We start from the raw sequence: 23,745 nt of genomic DNA, 5'->3' as shown, positions 1-23,745 counted from the left end.
TTGTGGGCCGTCGCTCACGGATAATTTCTATTTGCTATCTCTCAATAGTCTGTCTGTGTGCAGAATATGTCAAAAAGTTGCGCATGGATTTGGATGAAAATTGGTGGTCAGGTTGGGTGCGTGACAAGGACGAACTGATTAGATTTTGGTGAACATCTGAATCTGGTTAGTATAACTTCATGAGTGATTCTTCACCACTGAGGGATAGGCCTGGTGTTGGATTAATGGTTAAGGTGGCTGCTTAAGATGTTAGGGTTTTGGGTTTGAACCCATGTCTGCTGTTGAATTAACACCAGGTGCGATTAACTGAGCCTGTCATTCCTTCCAGGTCGGCAAAATGAGTACTCGTGTAGTGGTAATAGAGGGCACTGCATCAGCGGCACAGCTGCCCCCCTCCTCCCCAGAAAATGATGCCCCCAGCAGCCATAGGCTGCACATGATAGTGATCTTCCATTAAGAGATATGGCCAAAAAAAACGATGTACAGCACGATGTCCCAAAAAGGTGTCGGACGGATTTGGACTAAACATGGTGGACAGGTTGTGTAGATGATGAGAGCAAGCCAATTCGGTTTTGGTGAATATCCGACCTATCAGTGGGATACAAAACGTAAACTGTTCAGCCTGGCGGAGGTAAGCGCTCTACCAAGTACCGTTCCACTTTTTATTGTGGCTTTGACTCGATTATCTTTTGAAATGAACATTGCTCTTCTACAGGTTTGAGATGGAGAATTTGCAGAGTCTTTCTGAAGAGGTACTCGCTGGAGCTCTGCAGACGTTCGTGCAAGAAGGAACCAAACTCCTAAATGCTGTGTCTGCTGATGCAGTATCAAGTAATATGTGCACCGTTTGTCACACTCAGCCTTTTGTTTCCTTTTTGTTTTGTTTTAATATCCACATCACGCTTGTACCTACCGTTTGGTGCAGACTTGGACATTAATGCTTTATCGCAAAAACCAGATTGTGAAACTGCATCAATATTTTTATGGGGTTTGGTGATCTCAATATAATCTGTTAGCTCTGTCTCTAATTGCCTGCCTAATGCAAAGTCAAATGGTTTCCTTCTTTGCTATAAAAAGGGTTTCCTTCTTTGCTCTCAGGAGAGCTTTAGTGATTTGGTTCACTTTTTAGTAATCCTGCAGGGGTGCAATGGATGTCTTGATGTACCTGCTAAATAGTAAATTAAATTAAATTGAATTGTTAAGCAACCCTCAATGGTGTAATGTCCATAAAATTAGGTAGAAGCATAATCAGGTCTTTTTGCACTTGTATTTTTTAATTGTTTGGTGAATTACAAAACTGGATCCAAATAATATAAACTAACCCAAAACGTGAAGAATAAAACAGGCACATGCATACTGTCTTGTCTGTATCATCATGGCACAATGATAAGTTTGCACCTATGTATTATTGTGTGAAGCATGGCCAAACAGCTCGACAAAGTGCACTCGCTGAGGACACAGCCATGGCACGAAGCCATAATGGGTAAGGCCTTGGCATGAAGACAAAGGGCATGACCATGGGAGGAAAAAAAAAAATGTGTGCACACATACACGCACAGGATTTTTGGGTTTTTTTCTAACAAGATATAAGGCTTGTAGGGGAGCTATCCACCCTCCCACATCCCTGACATATACACACACACACACACACACACACACACACACACACACACACACACACGCTCACGACTGTTAGACGAGACAAACAGCCACTGAGCTTGGGTGAAGTGCCATCAATTCCCAGGTACTCTGTGTACCGGCGAGGTCAAAGCAATGGTGCCGCCCTTTACACCGCACTCAGCGGGGCATTTCCAAAAAAGGAATTTCCTCTCCATGGATGGATGTGAACCTAATGGGAGGTGTACTCCAATGTGAAGCATGTCTCAGTGCTATGAGGGTGAAAGTGTCCATCGAAGACCATTTCTTCCTGATTGTGATTGCTGGAAAATGCTCCGCACACAATTTTCTGCAGAAAATGGAGAGCAATTACTTTTGCTAAAATCGAGATACTATTCTACGAACATCTGTCCGTCTGGCCGCATGTCCGGCTTGCGGGCACCTTGCGTCTGCCTTCAAAATTATATGGCCGCCGCAGGAACGCCCTAAGGTTTATTTATACATGTTCCCTGTCTGTCATTTAATATCACCATATCGAATTCATCGATCAAATCCTCAATAATATCGCCGTTCCTATCAGTGTTTTTGGAGCCCCAGAGAATATTATGGCTGTTGAAATCGCCACAGACAAGGTACCACCCCCTCACACCTTCTAAAAACCTCCTGAAGACTCTTGTGCATCAATGGTTGGCAAGGATTATAAAAGTTTATAATTGTAACCCTCCCCCTTGAGCCATGGACCTTGATAAGAATACACTCCATCTTCGTAATGTCTTCCGTTTCCGTGAAGGGAACACCAAATTTCACCATAATGCCACACCCACCCCCTTTACCTCGAGCTCTATCCCTACGAATAAGGGTATACCCCGGCATATGAAATCGATTATGCTCCTTGAGCCATGTTTCTTGAAAACAAATAATATCCGGTTTAGTTAACAACTCAGAGACGTATTTTTTAAATTCGGACCTGTGTGCCACTAGACTTTTAGCATTCCATTGGATTATTAACATAAATTACATTGGGTCCTGAGACTGTTTGGCATCAGGACTGGTTTCTCTCTCTCTTTTTTATTGCCCGTCTTGTTAAATATCGTATTAATATCCTTGGTAGAAATACCATCCCAACCCAGATATTTTCAGGCTGCTGAAGCAATAATGCTAATCTTCTCCGATCTCCTTTGTATAACAGCTGTGCAATTTACCACCTCAGTAATAAATCCAATGAACCCCAATTTAGAAATGTTCAAAACCACCATGGCACTTGAATCCTCAGTTTGGCAATCCTGATCTATTGTCTCCGTCTGGCAACCAACCGAAACTGTTTGTATTTTAACCGGAGCTGGAGTTTTAGTAATCCTATTTGTTTATTTGACTGGCAACACAACTTTGGGGACCTTGAGCACCGCCTCCGCATACGATAACTTCCCAGTGGTTTTCACTTGCTGAATCTGGGCCGCTCTTTGAAATTCCAGACAGCCTCTGTAGACTGCACTGTGCTCCCCACCGCAATCGGCACAGCACATCTTAATGCACGTACAACTCTCATACTCATGATCCCCATTACACTTGCTGCAACGCCGTTTACCCCGACAGGATGTTGCAGTATGACCGAATCTTTGGCATTTGTAACATCTTAAAGGGGGAGGGATATACTCCCGAACAGGAAAGGCTTGGTAGCCCAGGAACACTTTAGGGGGAAGGACCGGGATGGAGAAGGACAACACCAAACATGTGGTATCGACCTTCACACCATCCCTCACCGACGTAAGACGACGGGCATCACCTACTCCCATGTCAGCCAAATTCCTCTTGATAACCTCCATATCAATGTCCAGGTCAATCCCGTAAATTACCCCCCCGGCAGTCCCTTAAAGACCTGGGGATGTGAGCAGATATTCGAATATCCCCAAAAAGAGAGACTCTCAGAATCTTTTCCCGCTGGGCCACCGATTTGCACTGGATCAGAAGGTCACCCGATCGAAGTTTCCTTGGAACAATGTACGTCACCAAATTATTTTCCAATTACGGGAGCCAACTTTATCGGGTTATTGAAAATTAACGACTTGGACCCTTCCACAGCCGAAATTATAATTAAAATTTATCACCCGGCTCCTCTTTATCCTTAACCCCTTCCCTCACCTCCGACTCTTCAATACTCCCATCACCGGACCTGCCCCTCTTCATGGCCGACACTCGAGAAGTTCTAACACTTCTTGACGAGGGCGCCCAATCATCCTCACCCGGTACCTCCTCCATATTATATACTCTCATCCCCTGGGGATCCCCAAGAGTGGAAATAAGGACCTTACCAATCAATACCAAAATACAAGTACTCAGAACCAGAGGTGATACCGAAATACCGGAAGTACTTGGAAGCACCCCCTTCCTCCGTCTCATCCGCTGATTGGTTAAATCGCAGCGATCATCCCACACCCATGTTTTCGGTCTCCACAATTTATAAATACGTCGTGCGGCTACCCGAAAAATAACAAGGACAAATGTGTCCAAGAGCAGCGTCCAAAACCTAAAGGTTTTCTCGGCTAAAGAAAAAAAAATTAATTTTTTTTTTAAAACAACAACAACTTCCAATATTTCATCACGTGCCTTCATTAAGCCAATAGCGAAACCCGTCATAATGTATTTATGTATTTACGATATATCGTGTATTCACGAAATATATAATGTATTTACGAAATTACTATGCGATAAATGGAATAATCTTTAAATAGTAACGTCAACTTTTCGAAACTTTAAAGCAAATGTCCGAATATATTTAAAACTTCATGATAGACGCTCTCAAAAGGCACCGTCTATGTGAGGATGTGTACATGTGCTCAGTATTTAAGGCGATCCGGATCTTGTATATACAAGAGCCGAGTCCGAGAGATTAAGTTTTTGTCTTCACAAGAAGAAGAAGAAGAAGAAGAAGAAGAAGAAGAAGAAGAAGAAGAAGAAGAAGAAGAACAACAACAACAACAACAACAACGCCGAGCTCTCTATGAGCAGCGTTCGCTACGCGAGACGCTGCTAAAAACATATGTGACTGCTACATTGTGTGACCGTGGAAATACTGCGGCCGCTTTATAATTGCTATTGCCCGTACATTTTGTAGACCCTCCGGCCGCCGAGCCAAATGTGACAGGCCTTACCTCGTGTTTTCACGTTCATTTGTGATGTTTGTTTTTTAATCATCTTGTGTTTTAATTAATAACAAAAAAAGCAATCCGATCACGTGGTGTGACAGACTGTCGGGCAAGGATTGAATTTCACAACAAAACCAGTCGTAATTTGGAATATCCATGATTATGTCAGCCCGATGCATTTGATGAAAGTGATTGTGGTTCTGCGGGCATCATGTTTGATGAGCTGCCCTGGGGGCAGCGCTCTTGCAGAGAGCGCGAGCAATCGGAACCCAGGCCGGAGCTCGAGCCTGTGTGGACCTTTGGATGTGGTGATTGTACCAGTTTACATTCAATACATCGCCACCGAAGGTCATTTACTCATCTTATTTTATCTTAAACAGTTATTTTATCTTAAACAGGTAATTTCAGTTTAAAGTGTCTTGAAAGTGGGTTTTCTTTGGGTCCACAAACGGATTAATTCACTCCATTATTTCTTATTGGGAAAATATTTTTGGAATCCGAACTTTTTGCAATCTGAACAGCCTCCTGGAACGAATTAAATTGGGATTCTGGGGGCACCATGGTATAGGCAAACACCTATACTCCGATCTCTAGCGGTAGTGCACGGTGGATGCACGGTTGACGCAGACTGCCACGGAGGCCGTACGTAGTTGCACGGCGGGCGTAGGGGAGCCGTGCGTCGACCCTGCTTTGCCCGTAGGTAGTCACACAGACCGCAAGGCCACCGTACGGCGAACGTGGAAATAGTGCGGCCGCCGTAATTTTTTGGGGGTTGGGAAAATTCATTTTTCATTGAGAAGAGCTTACGGCAGCCGCACGAATAACGCAAGCCCACCGTACGCCCTACGTACGGTCGACGTGGAACACATGTACGTCATAGCTTGGCTTGTCGAATTGCTACAGCGAACGTAGAAATGAAAAAAAGTTATAACTCCGCGTTATAATTCCACAGCGCCCCTACGGCCTGTAAAATATAGCCAAACGGCGCAGGGCCTCGCTGATGCCAACTTAGTTTCTCTGCGGCCACCGCACGTTTCTGTCAATTCAGAGGGCGTACGGCCGCCATATCCTCGCCGTAGAGCAAATGTGACCTAGCGCTAATACACACTTACACATTTACGTATATACATATTAATCACTAATACACACTTACACATTTATATGCATGTTAATCACTAATAAACAATTACGTATTTATATACATGTTATCCACACTTACACATTTTTATATATGTATATATATATATATATATATATATATATATATATATATATATATATGTATATATATATATATATATATATATATATATATATATATATATATATATATATATATATTAAACACATTAACACACACTTAAATGTTTCTATGCATGTTAAACACATTAATACACACACATTTATATGCATGTTATGCACACTTACACATTTATATACATTTTAAACACATTAATACACACTGACACATTTATGTACACTTCCACATGCATACACATGTTATACACACTTACACATTTATATACATGTTATGCACACTTACACATTTATGAACATGTTAAACATATTAATACACACACATTTATATAAATGTGTAAGTGTGTATAACATGTGTATGCATGTGGAAGTGTACATAAATGTGTCAGTGTATATTATATAAATGTGTGTATATTACATGAATGTGTATGTATATTATATAAATATGTGTCAGTGTATATTATATAAATATATCACATTATATAAATGTGTAAGTGTGTATAACATGTATATAAATGTGTAAGTGTGTATAACATGTATATAAATGTGTAAGTGTGTATAACTATGTATATACATGTGTAAGTGGGTATAACATGTATGTAAGTGTGTATAACATGTATATAAATGTGTGTATAACATGTATATACATGTGTAATTGTGTACCACATGTATATGCATGTGTAATTGTGTATAACATGTATATAAATGTGTAAGTGTGTATAACATGTACATAAATGTGGAAGTGTGTATAACATGTATATAAATGTTGTACACATTCATACACACATTTATATACATGTTATACACATGAATATACACTTAAACATTTATGTACATGTTATACACATTAATACACACTTCAACATTTATATACATGCCATATACGTGAATACACTTACACATTTATTTAAATGTTCACATTAAAACACACTTACACATTTATATGCATGTTATACACATTAATACACACTTACAGATTTATATACACTAGTACATGCCCGTAAAAATAAATAAATAAATAAATAAATAAATAAATAAATAAATAAATAAACCACACAGGCCGTTTCTTCGCTCTCACGTGCCCGTACGTGCGTGACCCGGAAGTTCGATATTATTCACAGTTACGATTATTCGCAATTTAGTTTTAATACCCAATTATTCAATTAGCACCAACGTATTTTACCTTTTCACAATGTCGTGGCAAGGAAAAACAAAAAGAGAAGAGAAGAGAGAGAAAAAAATTTACTTCCTGGTTCGGAGCATACCAGCACTCTGATCTTTCCGAAATTTATACACCGTCTAATGTGAAAACGATCATAACTTGGGCAATTGTGTTTATCTATAAATGCGCATAAGAAATCGAGAAATTATTAGAAAAACGAAGTCATCACTCTCCGGGAGCCCGTACGTTGTAACCCGTAATGGGGAACGCGGCTGAGCTTCCCTTCCCCATCGGCCACGCCCACGCAACAACGTGTCTTGCCATTGGTTTGGTAAATAAATGGCCATAACTTGGGAAGCACTTGTCCGATTAATACCAAACCTTGAAAAGGCACATCCTCAGGTCCCCAGCAATATACCTGGCAAGTTTCAATTAGATCAGACAGAGGTTGTCGAGAAACAGCGATCACACACACACACACACACACACACACACACACACACACACACACACACACACACACACACACACACACACACACACACACACACACACACACACATTGCTGGAATTATAGATAGATGTTATACACATGAATACACACTTAAACATTTATATACATGTGATACACATAAATACACACTTCAACATTTATATACATGTTATACACACATTTATATACATGCCATACACGTGAATACACTTACACATTTATATACATGTTGTTCGCATTAAAACACACTTACACATTTATATACATGTTATACACATTAATACACACTTACACATTTATATACATGTTATACACATGAATACACACTTAAGCATTTATATACATGTGATACACATGAATACACACTTCCACATTTATATACATGTTTTTCACATTAAAACACACTTGCACATTTATATACATGTTATACACATTAATACACACTTACACATTTATATACATGTTATACACATTAATACACACTTACACATTTATATACATGCTATACACATGAATACACACTTACACATTTATATACATGTTATACACATTAATACACACTTACACATTTATATACATGCTATACACACTTACACATTTATATACATGTTATACACATGAATACACACTTACACATCCATATACATGTTATACACATTAATACACACTTACACATTTATATACATGTTATACACATTAATACACACTTGCACATTTATATACATGCTATACACATGAATACACACTTACACATTTATATACATGTTATACACATGAATACACACTTACACATTTATATACATGTTATACACATGAATACACACTTAAGCATTTATATACATGTGATACACATGAATACACACTTGCACATTTATATACATGTTATACACATTAATACACACTTACACATTTATATACATGTTATACACATTAATACACGCTTACACATTTATATACATGTTATACACATTAATACACACTTACACATTTATATACATGTTATACACATTAATACACACTTACACATTTATATACATGCTATACACATGAATACACATTTACACATTTATATACATGTTATACACATTAATACACACTTACACATTTATATATATGTTATACACATGAATACACACTTAAGCATTTATATACATGTGATACACATGAATACACACTTAAGCATTTATATACATGTTGTACACATTAATACACACACATTTATATACATGTTATACACATTAATACACACTTACACATTTATATACATGCTATACACATGAATACACACTTGCACATTTATATACATGTTGTACACATGAATACACATATTTATATACATGTTAAATAACAAACAAAATGAATTTGATTGTTGTGAGGTCATTGGCAGAGAAGCATTTTGTTTGCTTAAACGTTATTTCTTGCTTATATGATGATGAAGCTGTTGGATTTTGATGACTGGTCTTGTCAAAACATGTCCCCAATGCGGAGCATGTTAACATCTAACTCCGATTTAACTTCTTTCTTCCTCATAGATTCAGTTGAAGATTTTTTGGAGGCTAAAGTGAACAAACTCAGGGATAGCATTCCCATCATTTGCTCTCTCATGGAAAGGTATCAAATCATTACCTCTGCCACCGAAGGTGAAGGAGGTTATGTTTTCACTCCTCTCTGTCTGTTACTTGAAGAAAAAAAAATTGTCACGTTTGTTGGTCTGTAGTGTCTGTCTGTCTGCTTGTTTGTCACATGATTTTTGGCCACAGTTTTCAAGCAATCCCTCTGATTTTTTGTTGTGTGTGTGTGTGTAGGTGACTGGCCAAAGACAGCAACACTTAATTTTGGTGAAGATCCGAATCCGGATCTGGAAACGAGAGTTATTAAATTTTTAACTGATTCTTCACCATTGAGAGATGGATGGGACTAAAAACTATATTGCATGTTATCTCAAAAATTTGTGGACGGATTCGGAATGAAATTTGGTGCACAGGTTGGGTGTTTGAAAAGGATTGATTGTTTAGATTTTGGTGAAGACCTGAATCCGGATTTGAGAATTTTCCAAGTGATTCTTCACCATTGATAAATAGAGCCAAAAACGATATATAGCACAGTATCTCAAAGTGTTATGGATGGATTCTGCAGAAACTTTGTGGACCAGTTGGGTGTGTGAAAAAGACTAATTGATTCAATTTTAGTGAAGATTCAAATCCAGAACCGGATACGAGAATTTTTTTTAAGTCATTCTTCACCCTTGAGAGATGGGGCCAAAAACTATGTACAGCTTGATATATCAAAAGGTTTCGGACGAGTTATGACAAAACTAGGTGGATGAGTTGGTTAGCTGGCAAGAACAAGCCGATTCGATTTTGGTTCAGGTCTGGATTCAGATCCGACCTATCAGTGGGATACAAAATGTAAACTGTTCAGCCTGGCGGAGGTATGCGCTCTACCGAGTGCCCTTCTAGTTTGAGCTGTTATTATGGTGCCTGAAATGAGAGGAAAGTTATTGTCTTAATTGATTAAAGATTATTAATAGGAATTTTTATATATTATTCATCAGCAAATCAAAATTCACGAAATGCCATTTTGCAGTCCAGTGGCTGATCATAGAATTATATAAGTTGGTTAGTTTGAATATCCTTCTGGAGTGACCGGGTGAGAGTGAGCTTTTGTTATAGGATTGAAAGACGTGTTATGTTTATCAGACCAGCATCTAATCCATTCCAGACAACTATCAGTGTGATGCGGTACTGTATGGCACGATGTGGAGTCATCTGTAAAAACGAAGAGATGGTTTCCCAGAGCATCTGAAAGGTTGTTTAAGTACTGTAGATGAGGAATAAGTCCAGGCCCAAGAAACTGCCTTTGGGACCACATGTCTCCACTGGAAGAATGGAGGAATAGGTGTTCTTGATAGCAACATGTTGAGTACATGAGTGGAGGACGTCCCAAATTATTGATTGAGATTTGTGTTGCTAAGAAATGGTGCTTTGTTTCATGTCTCCTTGAAAAGCGTATCGGTTTAGATCGATGATGTCTTCTTTGAGGAGGGAATGGACTCTGTGTCTATGCTAGCATCCCCATTTGGATTTATTGCATCGGCCTTGTCACAGAGAATCACTCCTGCTCGATGTTGTGGATCACCAGGACAATGAATGGCACGACCTCAGGTTACCAGCCTTGTATAAACCGTGCTTCCCAAACATTGTGCTCCATATAGCTGACTTGGTCCTCATTAAAGTCAGAGCTCTGATGAATGACAAACTTCTAAGAGCATTATCATTTAGAAAGGATAACCCACAACTCCATGAGGTGCAATCCAAGCATGACTTAAAGTAATAAAAACGAAAAGGGCAATAATCGACCAGTCCACTCAATCAGAGGAAAACCTTGCAATAAAATACAGAAATCGTCATTTTCTTAATAGTATCTTACTTGAAGAGCAGCCATGAAAATTATATTATTACTATTCAGTTTTAGAGAGGGTGTTGGGTAACATTTTGCATCCCTGGAGGCAACGTCAATACGCCACTTTTGAAATGACGTAATTCACCCCAGATTGTTCAGGGTACATGCACAGAAACCCCCAGTAATGAAGTAAATCGGGGCAGCCTGAACATCTTTCATGCCTCCCAGAGAAGGATTGTACAATGAAACAACTGAAATTGTTTTTTCAAAAGAAGTTGCCAGTACTTGTAAAGCGTACCTGCAAGAAAGGGGTGTACCTCTGCACAACATTTGGCTAACTTCCTGATCAGCTCATCCAAAACGTTGATGTGTTGTAGTCCGTATTTCAAAAACTCCCGACGAAGTGGTCCCATGAGAAAGGCCGAATGCTTGTAGATTGTTCTAATCAAACCTTTGTGCTTCTTATCGTTTTTTGCATCTATTGGTGAAAGGAGCAGTGTGTGCGCATGTGCGTGTCCATTTCCGTGTCCATGCACGTGTCCCATGTCTCAAAGTATCCACCTCCGTTTAGTACGGGATCATATTTCAGGGACAAAGTTGTGAAGTTTTCCCGTTTTCAAGGTTTTGTTCCGAGGGCTCTTTTGGGGATCGTCACCGAGCCTCCGACTAGCTTTTTGTCATAATATTTCCAGGGATGGTTTTAAGATATCTGTAATGTTCTTCTTCATCGTTCTATTTGCTCCAGTTATTACTGGTAACATGTTGGCTCTCTTCAGATTCAAGGGTCTCTTTTCACTTCATTTTTGAGGTCTTTGTATTTGGTCATTTTCTTCATTTTTGTGTTGTTTAGCCAAAAATCCAGAGTACTGACACCTCAATGAGCAATGCCTTCTTTTCTCATTTGTACCTCGGTACGATATTCAGTCGCAATGCTTTTTCTGTGTTCATGCTCGATGGAGTCATCAGGTCATACGTAAGTGTTACTTCCTTGTTTTCAGTAATTGCTTCCATGAGTTTTCTGGAACTGGGATGTTGAAGTTTTTGCAGATGTGCTAGTGGATTACTTTGCAAACTTCATTGTGCCTTTGTGTGCACAGCTGCTTTGAAATTAGTTGTTTGCTTGTTTTTTTTACATCCCGATAAGAGGTTTTCTTTTTACATCCAGTACCTTGCAGAATGTACACTTGTCCGATTGTCTCAGTCCTGCTATCTTCTTAAAGCTATTTGTTTAGTGTCCTTGGATTTGGGCATTTATAATGATTAGTTCTCCATCCCAGTTGAGCCGATCTCCTCTTGTTCATTCCAATGAGCTTTCTTTGAATATGCCCAATCTGTCCAACTCTTTTCATTTGTCTTCTTTTTTGCTATCATTGGGTCTGTATTTGTTAGTTTTGTTGGTTTGTTGTCTTCATGATTGCATACAAATTGTATTCGGTCGTCTGTTGAACTTTTCACGTACTCAGCTATTCCTACTGTTGTCACTCTGTGCATTTGGTCGAGTTACATCAGACTGCTACCACCTTCTCATCTCGGCAGGTACATTCTTGGGATGCATTGATTTTTGAAAACATTTTGTGGATAGTGAGGAGCTTTCTCGTTTTGATGTCCAGTTTATTCATTTCCTCTTCTGGCCAGTTTATTATTCAGCAGTTGTACTGGAATACTGGTATTGCTATTTGTTTTATGGCTTTGATTTTGTTTCTTGGGGAGAGGTATGTTTTCAGGATCAACCTCGTTATACACAGGTATTGTTTGGTAATTGTTTTTCACATTTGGTTGTGACGTATTTGGTGGCCATCTCAACTCCGAGGTATTTTATGATGCTTCCTTGTCTAGCTTGTGTGTTGTTTGTTTGTGTCGATTTTTATTTTGCCTTTTTTTTTTTTTTTTTGCTTTACCTTGTACGAATACTTGGCTCGACTGAGTTTTCACTTGGTGCGCGCGCGCGTGTGTGTGTGTGTGTGTGTGTGTGTGGGGGTGGGTGTGGGTGGGGGTGTGTGTGTGTGTGTGTGTGTGTGTGTGTGTGTGTGTGTGTGTGTGTGTGTGTGTGTGTGTGTGTGTGTGTGTGTGTGTGTGTGTGTGTGTGTTATAACTACTGCCACTGCAGCAAATTGTTTAAACAGGAAATACTATGAACCAAACTCCGATCATCCATGAATATTTCTCATATATCCTGTACCTGCGCGAGTCCGATTTGCGTTCAGGAACAGAACATCTATGGTTAACCATTGCAGAAATTTCCACTCTTTCATCGAAATGCTGAAAATTATGTTTAAAAGACTATTTGAATCACAGATTTCATGATGAATCACGAGCTGAATCGACTCGGCGTAAACACATACGCACACAAGCGCAAGCACAAAAAGCCTCGTTGAGCATTCACATGTCATTTTGAAAGTCCCGTATTGTACAAAGCACATGATGTTTGTTTTGATTGATCAATGGTTGAATGTACAGTTACTTATGTTTTTTTTTTGTTTGTTTCATTTGTTTAATCATGCCATGTAAAACTTTCATATACCAGCTGTGCTGACTATAACTTTGGCTCTCAGCCTGTGTATTTATAACAGAAAACAACTCGAAGATCTCTGGAAACGTTACAAGTGAGTGTTTCCTCATTTTTGAGAGTTGCTTATTGTGACATGTTTTTCACAACATCTATGGAGTCCTGTAGTTATTCTGTACACATATTCTGTTTATGTCTACCTATATTACTAATTCTTGCAACCTGGCAACCACCTTTGTTCATTCCATTGATATTTGACATAATTTGCTTTAAAAATACCGGTAATATTTTCTAGGGAAATCGTTATGATTTCCTTTGTGCGATCTGCTTTCATGACAAAATATTAATATAAATGTAATTGTAATTGCTACAATATATTGAAAGTCGGCAGTTGCTGAAAACGAAGACGTAGATATAATTGTTTCAATTGTTTGATACTTGTGTCGCCGAGTGTTCGTGCTTTTTTAAATGTTTTTTTTTTATTGTTGTTTCCGCACTTGTGATAAGCTCTGGAATCTCTTAGCCTTAGCCAAATAATTTTTTTTTTAACCTGAGCCAAGATGTCCGGAGTGTGAAACGATGTCTGAATTGAACAAATGAACACTTTTATTTATTTATTTATTTATTTATTCTTGGCAGTCGGAACTGCTGCTAAATTCAATTCCGCAGTTTAAATTTTGAAAGTTGGTTTAGGTTAAGAGATTCTAGAGCTTATTGCATTTCAGCTGTAATGCTGAACAACATCCAGAGTTTTATCCACACATTATTTGATTCTCCGGACGTGTCCAGACAGTGGATCTCTCTGGAAATGTCTGGGCGGTGGTTGGCCCCGGACATGTCCGGGCGGTGTTTGTAGTAAGACCGGTAGAAAATCTATTTCAGACATTTTGCTTCCATCTTTACTGTTATTCTCTGCAGAATTATTTTGATGAGACAGTATGAATCATAATTAACGCTCCACCGCACAACTGCCTTCCCTTCCCCTCACTATCTCACTTACCTCCTCTCAAACCCCTCCAACCCCATAAAACTCTATGGACATTTATAAGCATTACAGCTGAAATATGATAAGCTCTAGAATCTCTTAACCTGAACTGACTTTCAAAATTTACACTGCAGAATTGAATTTAGCAGCAGTTCCGACTGCTAAAAAAAGAAAGGAAAAAAGTGTTAATTTGGCCAATTCACACTTTGTTTGATGCTCCAGATGTCTCTGGTCATCTCCAGTCATCTCCAGTCGTCTCCGGAGGGTGTTTAGTATCACCCAGCCAGCCGTTCCTTGTCAACTCTATCGGAGAGCTTGCTCAAGTGCTTTAATAGTGGTGGGCGGAATCGATTTCAAATTATTCAATTCCAACCAGCGAATCAAAAGGAATTGAACAGTGAACGGGGTTTGACGTCGATTCTGAGTAATTCCTATTTCAGAGAAAGAAGCGGTTTTTTTGGAAATATGAGAAATATGCGTTCCCTTCCCCCACTCTCATGCTTACTTCCCTCCCCTCCCCTCATGCTGCCTTCCCTTCCCCTACACCTTCTCACTCCCCACCCTTCCTCACTTACTCTCCTCGCTCCCCACCCCTCTCTCTCCCTCCCCCCTTATTTGCTCCCCCAGCCCTCCGCCACCCCTCCTCACCCCCCACCCTCCATGTCCTTCACTCCTCTCTCTTCCCCCTTCATTACCACCCTCTCCTCCCCTCCCCTCTCTATCTCCCCCTCTTTCCCTCTCTATCTTTCCCTCTCTATCTCCCCCTCCTCTTTCCCTCTCTATCTCCCCCTCCTCTTTCCCTCTCTATCTCCCCCCCCTCTTTCCCTCTCTATCTCCCCTCCTCTTTCCCTCTCTATCTCCCCTCCTCTTTCCCTCTCTATCTCCCCCTCCTCTTTCCCTCTCTATCTCCCCCTCCTATTTCCCTCTCTATCTCCCCCTCCTCTTTCCCTCTCTATCTCCCCCGCCCCCCCCTTCTATGACGATGCCGATTAGATTTGGACATTGCATAAACTACTACGCAGTTGAGGAAATTGAAACTGAACTTGCCTATGCCATCATCGACAATTGTCATTACCTGATGGGGTGTCGTGCCGTAAACCTGGAGCCAACCATTTTGATAAGTATGACGAATTGAATCAAACGCTGTCCGGAAAAGAGATCCTGCATGATACGATGGGAATACTCCACCAGGAAGAAGATGAATCGGTGGATGAACATATGCCAGGGAATCTTGTGACAAGAGCCTTCACCTTTGCCAGTCAAAGTAGTCGCAAAAAGGGCAGGCGATGACTAGTGGTTGAGAATACGCCTCTTGTTTCATACCGAAAGAAACCCAGAATGGACAAATTTGCTTACCTTGACATCAAGTTCAGAGATTTGCCAGACTTGTCCGGTCGGGCGAGAAAGCTAGATTTAAACTGGCTGGCACACATGCACTATATTAAGAATATCCCAACGTGGGTTAGCATCAATGCAAGATTCTACTTTGATCACCTACCCAAGCAGGTTGTTTTCTTCTTACCGAACAGAGACAGATCACCAATAAACATCGACATGGTGGTAGAAACTTTGTGATCCACTAAAATAAGAAGATCATAAGATAAAAAGATTGAAAAAGACCAGAAGACCATGCCTGTTGCATCTTCAGATACATAGCGCTGCCAAAGCAGTTTCTTCGGCTATTGGGCACAATTTTGAACAGGTCGCCACTCCGACGCAGGAATTCAATGAATTACATTAATTCATTGAATAATAATTCATTGAATGATAATACACACAAAAAAAATTTTGTTACGTTTTTTTTTTCTGTCGGGGGACTTTTGTCATCGGCTTAACAGCACTCGTCTGTGCTTGGTTCAGACATGCCCTGCCATCTGTCCTCGTTTTTGCAGTACACTGGTCTGTCCTCGATTTAGTGGCACATTTTTGATTTTATAAATCGTATTAACTGCATCCCTGTTTTTAACCCTCAAAAAAAAAAAACAATATATAATATATCATTTTATTTTCTGATCTAGATCTATGTTTGTACATTGACTTTAACTGATGTTGCAGGTATTCAACCATGCAGAAGTGTGTGGATGAGGCACTCAGCTTTGAGGTACAAGACTTTGTTCTAATGGTTCCTGCCCTTTATGACAACACATAGGTAGTAATGGTTTTATTCAACCGAACATAAATCTTCAAAAACAGAGAAAACAGAACTCGCTGCCAAATAGTACATTGTAATATAATTAAATTGCATATTAATTAACATGTAGACAAAATGGACATTGTATAAAAGGGAAGATGAATTTTCAAACGGATTTGTTCACTGCAAGACAACAAAGCTAAACAATCCACATTATACATTTGACATATAAACACATACTGGGGAATGACAAGTACATGACAATGAATGCAAACAAATTGCATTAGAAACTACAAGGGCACTCGGTAGAGTGCATACCTCCGCCACGTAATGCCTGATCCACAAGAACATATCGGGCCCAATACATTTTTGAAATATTATGCTGTACAGTCATATATCGTTTTTGATCCCATCTCTCAATGGTGAAGAATCACTTTAAAATTCGAGAAGCCAGATCCAGATCTTCACCAAAATCTAATCAGTCCGTCGTTGTCACACACCCAACGTGCACACCAAATTTCATTTGAATCCGCCCACAACTTTTTGAGATATCCTGCACACAGACAAACAGACGGAGAGGGATGAAAGTATAACCTCCTTCCACCTTTGGTGGTGAAGGTAAATATCATGGCCATAAGGCAAGATAGACACAAGAGGAGGGTGAATGTAGCAAAAAGCAGGGGAAGGAATAGAGAATCGATGCAATGACACACCACGAGGTGGAAACAGACACGAGCTAAGCATGAGAAAAGGGGGAAACCACGGTGATTGGGATTAAAGAAGGGAAAAGGAAAACTCAGACTGGTAGCCAGGCTATAATAAGTTTCAAAGAAATAGAGAGCTAAAAAGTGTGAGCTACCTTGGACCAAAAGGCAGGGACAGGTGTTCTCATGCAAAATTAATGTAAAAACAGTTCAGCAACTACATTGTATATCAAATATCAATTGAAATCAGCATTATGCTGTTAAAACGATATACCTGTCATTACTTTCTACTTTAAGAATCTTAGAAGAGGATGTAATTAAAACAAAAGGGGAGTACAATGTACATTATTAGTCCCCGTTGGACTTAGTCCGAAACAGGGGCTTATGGATTTGGTCTCGATTTTCGTGTTCGTGCATGTGTGTGTGCGAGCATCCACAACCATATCGCCCAGGCAAAAATGCTACAGTTAGAACTATAGTATATGACAGTAGTACTCTCATATACTAGTTGGTAACAGGACCTACTACAGTAGTCTGCAGAGAATTAGTACAGGAAAGGAATTATATTTTTGCCTGGGTAGCTTGGACATGTATGGGCCGATTTTATTCGTACTTGGCACAAAGACAACACGTGATGGTGTACATATGCACGTCATCTTTTTTTGACATCAGGTCAAAGATGGCCAACTGGCAGCCATTTTAGTTGTGGAAAAAAACCCCCAAAAAAACCAGTGTCGAACACGTCCTCAACCATTTCTCAAACGTGCATTTACCGATCTTGTTCAAACTTGGCACACAGATTACGAATGATGGCTTACATATTCACGTCATTGTTTTTTAAGAGGTCAGATCCAAGATGGCCGAATGGTGGCCATTTTGTTCCTTAAATGTGTCCCCAACCATTTCTCAGACATGCATGGTCCGATTTTGTTCAAACTTGGCACAAGCACAGTACGTGATGGCATACAAGTGCACGTCACTTTATTTTGTGATCTGATTACCTTCGCATTCTGCGAAAGGTTATGTTTTGATCGGCATGTATTTATTTATTTATTTATTTGTTTGTAATCTTGTGATTCGTATAACTCAACAAGTATTAAACCGAATTGCATGAAATTTGGTGGGATGATTGGTTATTAGCCAGGAAGCATTCAATTAGATTTTGGTTTGGTTCGGGTCAAAGGTCAAGGTCAAGGTCACGAAAAGGTCAAAATCATCTTTTACGATAACACGGTCAATTTTTATTCAATTTGCATGCAACTAACGCCAAAATGTTCAGAATTCAACTCCTCATCTTGTGATATGCAATATGACACAATGACTCCCATACTCCTGTTACAGGTTAGGGGTCAAAGGTCAGGGGGGTCACGACCTTGAAAAATATGCGGTTTTTGTCATAACGCGGTCAATTCTTGTCCGCTTTACAAGAACCCAGCACCAAAATGTTCAGAATTTCATGCCCAATCTTGTGACACAATGACGTCATAACACATGTCACCGGTTGGGGTAAAATGTCAGGGGGGGGGTCACGCCCTTGAAAAATATGCGGTTTTCGGCATAACTCAGTCAATTCTTATTCGATTTGCATGAAACCAGCATCAAACGAGATTACCTTCTCTTGTTGAAACGTTGTATTCACCGAGCTTGCGAGTGAAGACTCGCCAAAACGACGTGAGTTGATTGTTGTTTAGTCCGTAGTCCCCGAAAGTCGGGGGGGGTCATGACATTATAGATATGTGATTTGCGTCATAAGACCATTCATATGAAACCAGTTCCCCACACTCATACCAAGAACAAAAAAAGTAGTGAAGGTATGCGCTCTATGAGTGCCCGTTCTAGTTAAAGATGTCCAACTCGTAGACTGGCGGCCATTTTATTTGTACAAAAATATGGGTTATCCCTTTTACTCAACAAAGCAAAATTACTAAAACAACAGGGGCTATGACATTTCATGTCTTTTTTTTAATTTTACTTGTTCATTTAGAATCTTAACATTGTGAGGTATGGCACTGTTTTTGTACCTTTGAGTTTTACATGTAATTGGTGAACGTTGAGATTAATTTCTGAGAGAGTATTGTGTCACATTTTGCCAGAGTTCTGGAAGCCAATGTCTAAACTCATTATATATTAGCTAATTACCCTGTGAATCTCAGACAAATTTCAAACCTTTTGTTGTTTCAAGGTTGGAATGTCACAAAACTGAACGTCCTGATCATAATCACGAGAGTGATGTCCGAGAAAGATTCTTGGAGCCCCTTTCTGAATCTGTTCCAATTCGTTACTTTTGCAGATTGTAAGACCAGAAAGCTTGGTGTTGGCTTGATGGTTAAGGTGGCTGGCTTAACATCTTTGGGTCTTTAGTTTGAGCTCCTACCATTGAATTAACATCTGGTGGGGTTGACTCAGCCTGTCATCCTTCCGAGGTTGGCGAAATGAGTACCGGTGTACTGGTAATAGAGGGCACTACATCAGCGGCACAGCCACGCCCCTAGAAAATGATGCATTCAGCAGCCCTAGGCTGCACATGGTGGCTATGATAACACATTGCACAGCATTAAAATTTTACGTGATTGTTTGCTCAGGCGGAATGGGACAACTTCCTGAAAATGTACGATGAGAAGAAACTAGTAGGACCTTGCACTCAGGTGCAGCTCCAAGAAAATATTTCCTCAATGAATTTCACGTTTGTGGATGTTAGAACGGGCAGGTGTGTTTCAGACCACAGATAAAATGTTGTACTGATGTTACGATTTGGTTTAGCCTTTCTTGCATTGCTTGATTGCTTGGTTAAGATCATGTCATGTCTGGTGCCATAGGAACCACCTTTTTTTAGATTGTCGTGGAGGATCCCTAACTCTTACTCATGTTGTTGTTCTTCATCTTCTTCTTGTGGACTTTTTTGTTTCACAACCTCCAGTTTTCATCGAAACTTCCTGAAACTTGGCATATATATGTAAAAATTCCCTGCGCAGACAGTAACCATCTCCGATTTTGAAAATTCCTCCTAGAAAAAAAAAAGTTATGACGTCAAAATATCTCCGCTAATGGAAATCGCCTAAAAATTTATCTCCGAAACTAGGCAAGCTTTTTGAATTCTGTTTGTGGGAATCGAACAGGGCATTAGCAGAGATGAATTACCGCACATATGATACATCACTATGACGTCATATCAATTTTTATGACGTCATTCCTATTTTTGACATTTTTTGTTTCACAACCCAGAGTTTTCATCGGATCTTCGTGAAACTTGCCATGTATATGCAGAAAGCCCACGCGCAGGCAGTCACCATCTCCGATTTTGGAAATTCTTCCAAGAAAAAAAGTTGACGTCATAATATCGCCGCTATTGGAAATCGTCTATACCATTATCTCCGAAACTAGGCAAGCTGTTTGAATTTTGTTTGCGGGAATCAAGCCGGGCATTAGCACAGATAAATTATCGCGCACCTGATACATCACAATGACGTCATATTCGTTTTTATGTCGTCATCATTAAGAGGACGAGGATCTTAGCTCATTTGAGCTTGTTATTTTTTTAATTTTAATTTTAATGTACAATGTCAGGGCCCATATAAGAGCTAACACACAGAACGTACAACAAAGGGAGCAAGAGATGAGAGATGTGGGAGGGGGAAGGAAAAAACTGGGGAACAAAGACATGAGGAGATCTGTGGAAGGGAGAGGGATGGGGTGGTGAACACAGGGTAAACAAGAAGGAGACTACAGGGACTTTCAGGAAGGAAAGCAGGGAATTTGAAGGAACTGAGTTTGGGGTGGATTAATGGGGGTAGAAAAGATCATAGTTTTGCATGGGGGAAGATAAGAGATGTTGGTGAACAGCTGTTTTGAAGACCTGGAGGGAAGAGTGGGATTGAAGAGAGAGTGGGAGTTTTTTTTTGTATATATTGTCGAGGCTCGTATGAGAGCTAACACACGACGCACAGCAAGGGGGGCATGAGACAAGAGGGGCCGGAGAGGGAAGGACAAAACAGTGGGGAACAGAGACATTAGGAGATCTGTGGAAGGGAGAAAGATGGGGCGGGGAACACGGGGGAATACAAGATGGACACAACAAGGAATTTTAAGGAGGTGGGTTTGGGGTGGATTAACGGGGGGGTAGAAAAGATCGAAGTTTTGGATGGGGGAAGATATGAGATGGTGGTGAACAGCTGTTTTGAAGGCCTGGAAGGAAGAATGGGATTGAAGAGAGTGTGGGAGTTTTTTCCAAAGGTGTTGTGTTCCAAAGGCAGGAGAACAGAGGAATGAAAGTGAGCAGTGATTCTTGATTTTGGTAGTTTTATCAGAAGGGGGTTGTTGGCGGACCTTGAGCACCTGCGGAAATATGGGGGGATAGATTGCAGACAGAGCGGGGGAGGGGGGGCAGAGAGGAGACTGTAGAAGACAAAAAGACCACTGACCTGCCTGTGGTGAGAGAGTGAGACCCCCAAAGCATCGGCCTCATCACAGGAGGTTTCCACCCTTGGTTTCCACAGGATGAAGTCGAGAAAGGTGAGGTAGGAGCACTTGCGCGTTTTTTAGTCTTTCCTGAAACCACTAACTGATCGCAGTCCAGGTGGTTTCTAGCTCCCTCAGCTCCTTTTCTACCAAATGCCACCAGGTCTCTCTAGGTCATCCGACCCTCCTTCGGATGCATATCCCTCTTTTTACACTGCTTTCCATATTTCATATGTGTCCAATCCATCTCCACCTCCTCATTTTCATTTCCTCCATTCTGTTTTTCCTTTGTCCTTCTTTCTACCTCCTCCTTGCTCACTCCATGTGGCCAGAAATAATAGTAGAACCAATTTCAAATTCCTGTCTAAAATTGGAAACTTTGTTCTTGTGTTGTATTGTTTTTGTTTTTTCTCATCCTCATAAAGGCCTCTCTTGTTTCATGAAAGAAGAGATCTGTTTACAAGTTGATTCAGCTCATCTGGTTCTTCCCATCATGCATCTGTTTTTGTCACTCAGGGAAGTTCTGCTGAACAACTACCTCGGAAAGGAATACCTAGTGCTGCTCGTAATGCTGCGCCATCTTGCCTGAGTACCATGACGAGAGCATGTGGCACAGCTACAGGCTCACCAGGTTCATTTTTATTTTGAAGTCTGCCCCCAGTTTTGACGTCAAATTGCTCCAATCAAAATATCCATCACGTTTTCTCTCGTTTCTGTTCTATATCAGGATGGTTACCATATTCTCTCTTGCACGAACATGGCCACCTTGTTACTGGACCTCCTCCCCACCCTTCTTTACCGGCTCAGACTATCATCTGGAACGAGGCAATTCTCAGGCACCATCTTGCATTAAGAGGGCTGCTGGCTTGTTGCTTGCTTCAAGATGGTAGTGGTAGAATTTGTCATTTGTGGTTTAATATTTAGTTGTGGGTGGTGTTGATTAATTGGTTGTGTTGTTTCAGAGTGAGCTGGATGGTGTGCCTTTGCGCGTCGTCCTCATCACGGTCTGTCAGCAAGGGGCTCTTCATTGGCTCCAAGAAACCATGTGTCCTTATGACATGCTTCTAGACCCACACAAAAAGGTAACTGCAATGTCATTTTACATTTTACACCACTAAAAAAAAAACCCAAAACAAAACAACAACACTGCTGTGTTTCATGTCATTGGGGATATATTTATTTTCTTTATGAAACAAGTCAAGTCTGAACAAACATGGCATTTGCAAATTAAACAAATTCTGTTTAATTTCAGTTCCTCGTCATCGAGTTTCATCTTCTAGTGATTTCTTCCAAAGAAAGATTCGTGATCTGTCATTTCAGCTTTACGATGCATTTGGCCTGGGTCGCTCCTTGTTCACTGTGTGGAACATTCAGTCGATGTTCTGTTATGCGGAGTGTATCCTGGCCAATCAAACTTTGCCCAAGAGCTCCAGCCCTGTGAAAGAAGACCTCCACCAGGTGATTTCCTATTTTCGTTTTTTCTCCTCCTACTGAATCGTGATGATGTGAACATTGCCATCCAACCCTGTACTACATGGAACCCTGACACTGCAACTGATACCTAGATATCTGCGATCGCCACTGGAAAGACTTCCCCCATGCTTACCCTTGGCCATCACCTGTGACTTACCCTTGTCCCATGATCCAATGGCAGCCATATTTTTTTTGGGACCGCCATATGACCTTGCCATTCAACATTTATGGATAGAGTGTAAATTCCCCCCCAAAAAACGTGTCTCCATCTACAATCTTTCCTTAAAACTCAACATCATGAAAATCAGAGGAAAATTGTTCAAGTTATGATCAAAAAGGTGTTTCTTTTGGTAACTCGGTCACAATCCGAAAAAAAAGTAGATCAAGGACACGAAACAGATGTCAGATGCACAATCC

General features: G+C 40.3%; 1 protein-coding gene across 8 annotated transcripts in view; it reads left to right on the top strand.

Annotated features, from left to right (window-relative positions):
* The window catches only part of LOC147022562 (uncharacterized), a 37,626-nt gene extending 14,313 nt beyond the window's left edge, over positions 1-23,313 (top strand). For 7 of the 8 annotated variants that reach the window (XM_085887260.1, XM_085887255.1, XM_085887258.1 and 4 more), the window contains 8 exons: positions 716-831; positions 9,205-9,283; positions 13,627-13,677; positions 16,621-16,666; positions 19,983-20,107; positions 22,372-22,486; positions 22,818-22,937; positions 23,176-23,313. In XM_085887260.1, coding sequence (XP_085743386.1) covers positions 723-831; positions 9,205-9,283; positions 13,627-13,677; positions 16,621-16,666; positions 19,983-20,107; positions 22,372-22,444 — 483 coding nt within the window. In that variant the 5' untranslated portion in view covers positions 716-722 and the 3' untranslated portion in view covers positions 22,445-22,486; positions 22,818-22,937; positions 23,176-23,313. The remainder of the gene's footprint in view (positions 1-715; positions 832-9,204; positions 9,284-13,626; positions 13,678-16,620; positions 16,667-19,982; positions 20,108-22,371; positions 22,487-22,817; positions 22,938-23,175) is intronic. The other variant, XM_085887261.1, reaches the window with a different exon arrangement.
* The last annotated feature ends 432 nt before the right edge of the window (positions 23,314-23,745 follow it).

This window comes from Eptatretus burgeri, chromosome 7 (genome assembly GCF_056783735.1).
Source record: "Eptatretus burgeri isolate ZD-2024b chromosome 7, Ebu_testis_v1, whole genome shotgun sequence".
NCBI lineage: Eukaryota > Metazoa > Chordata > Myxini > Myxiniformes > Myxinidae > Eptatretus > Eptatretus burgeri.
The sequence above is the reverse complement of the archived record's forward strand: the minus strand, read 5'-3'. Positions and strand labels throughout refer to the sequence as shown.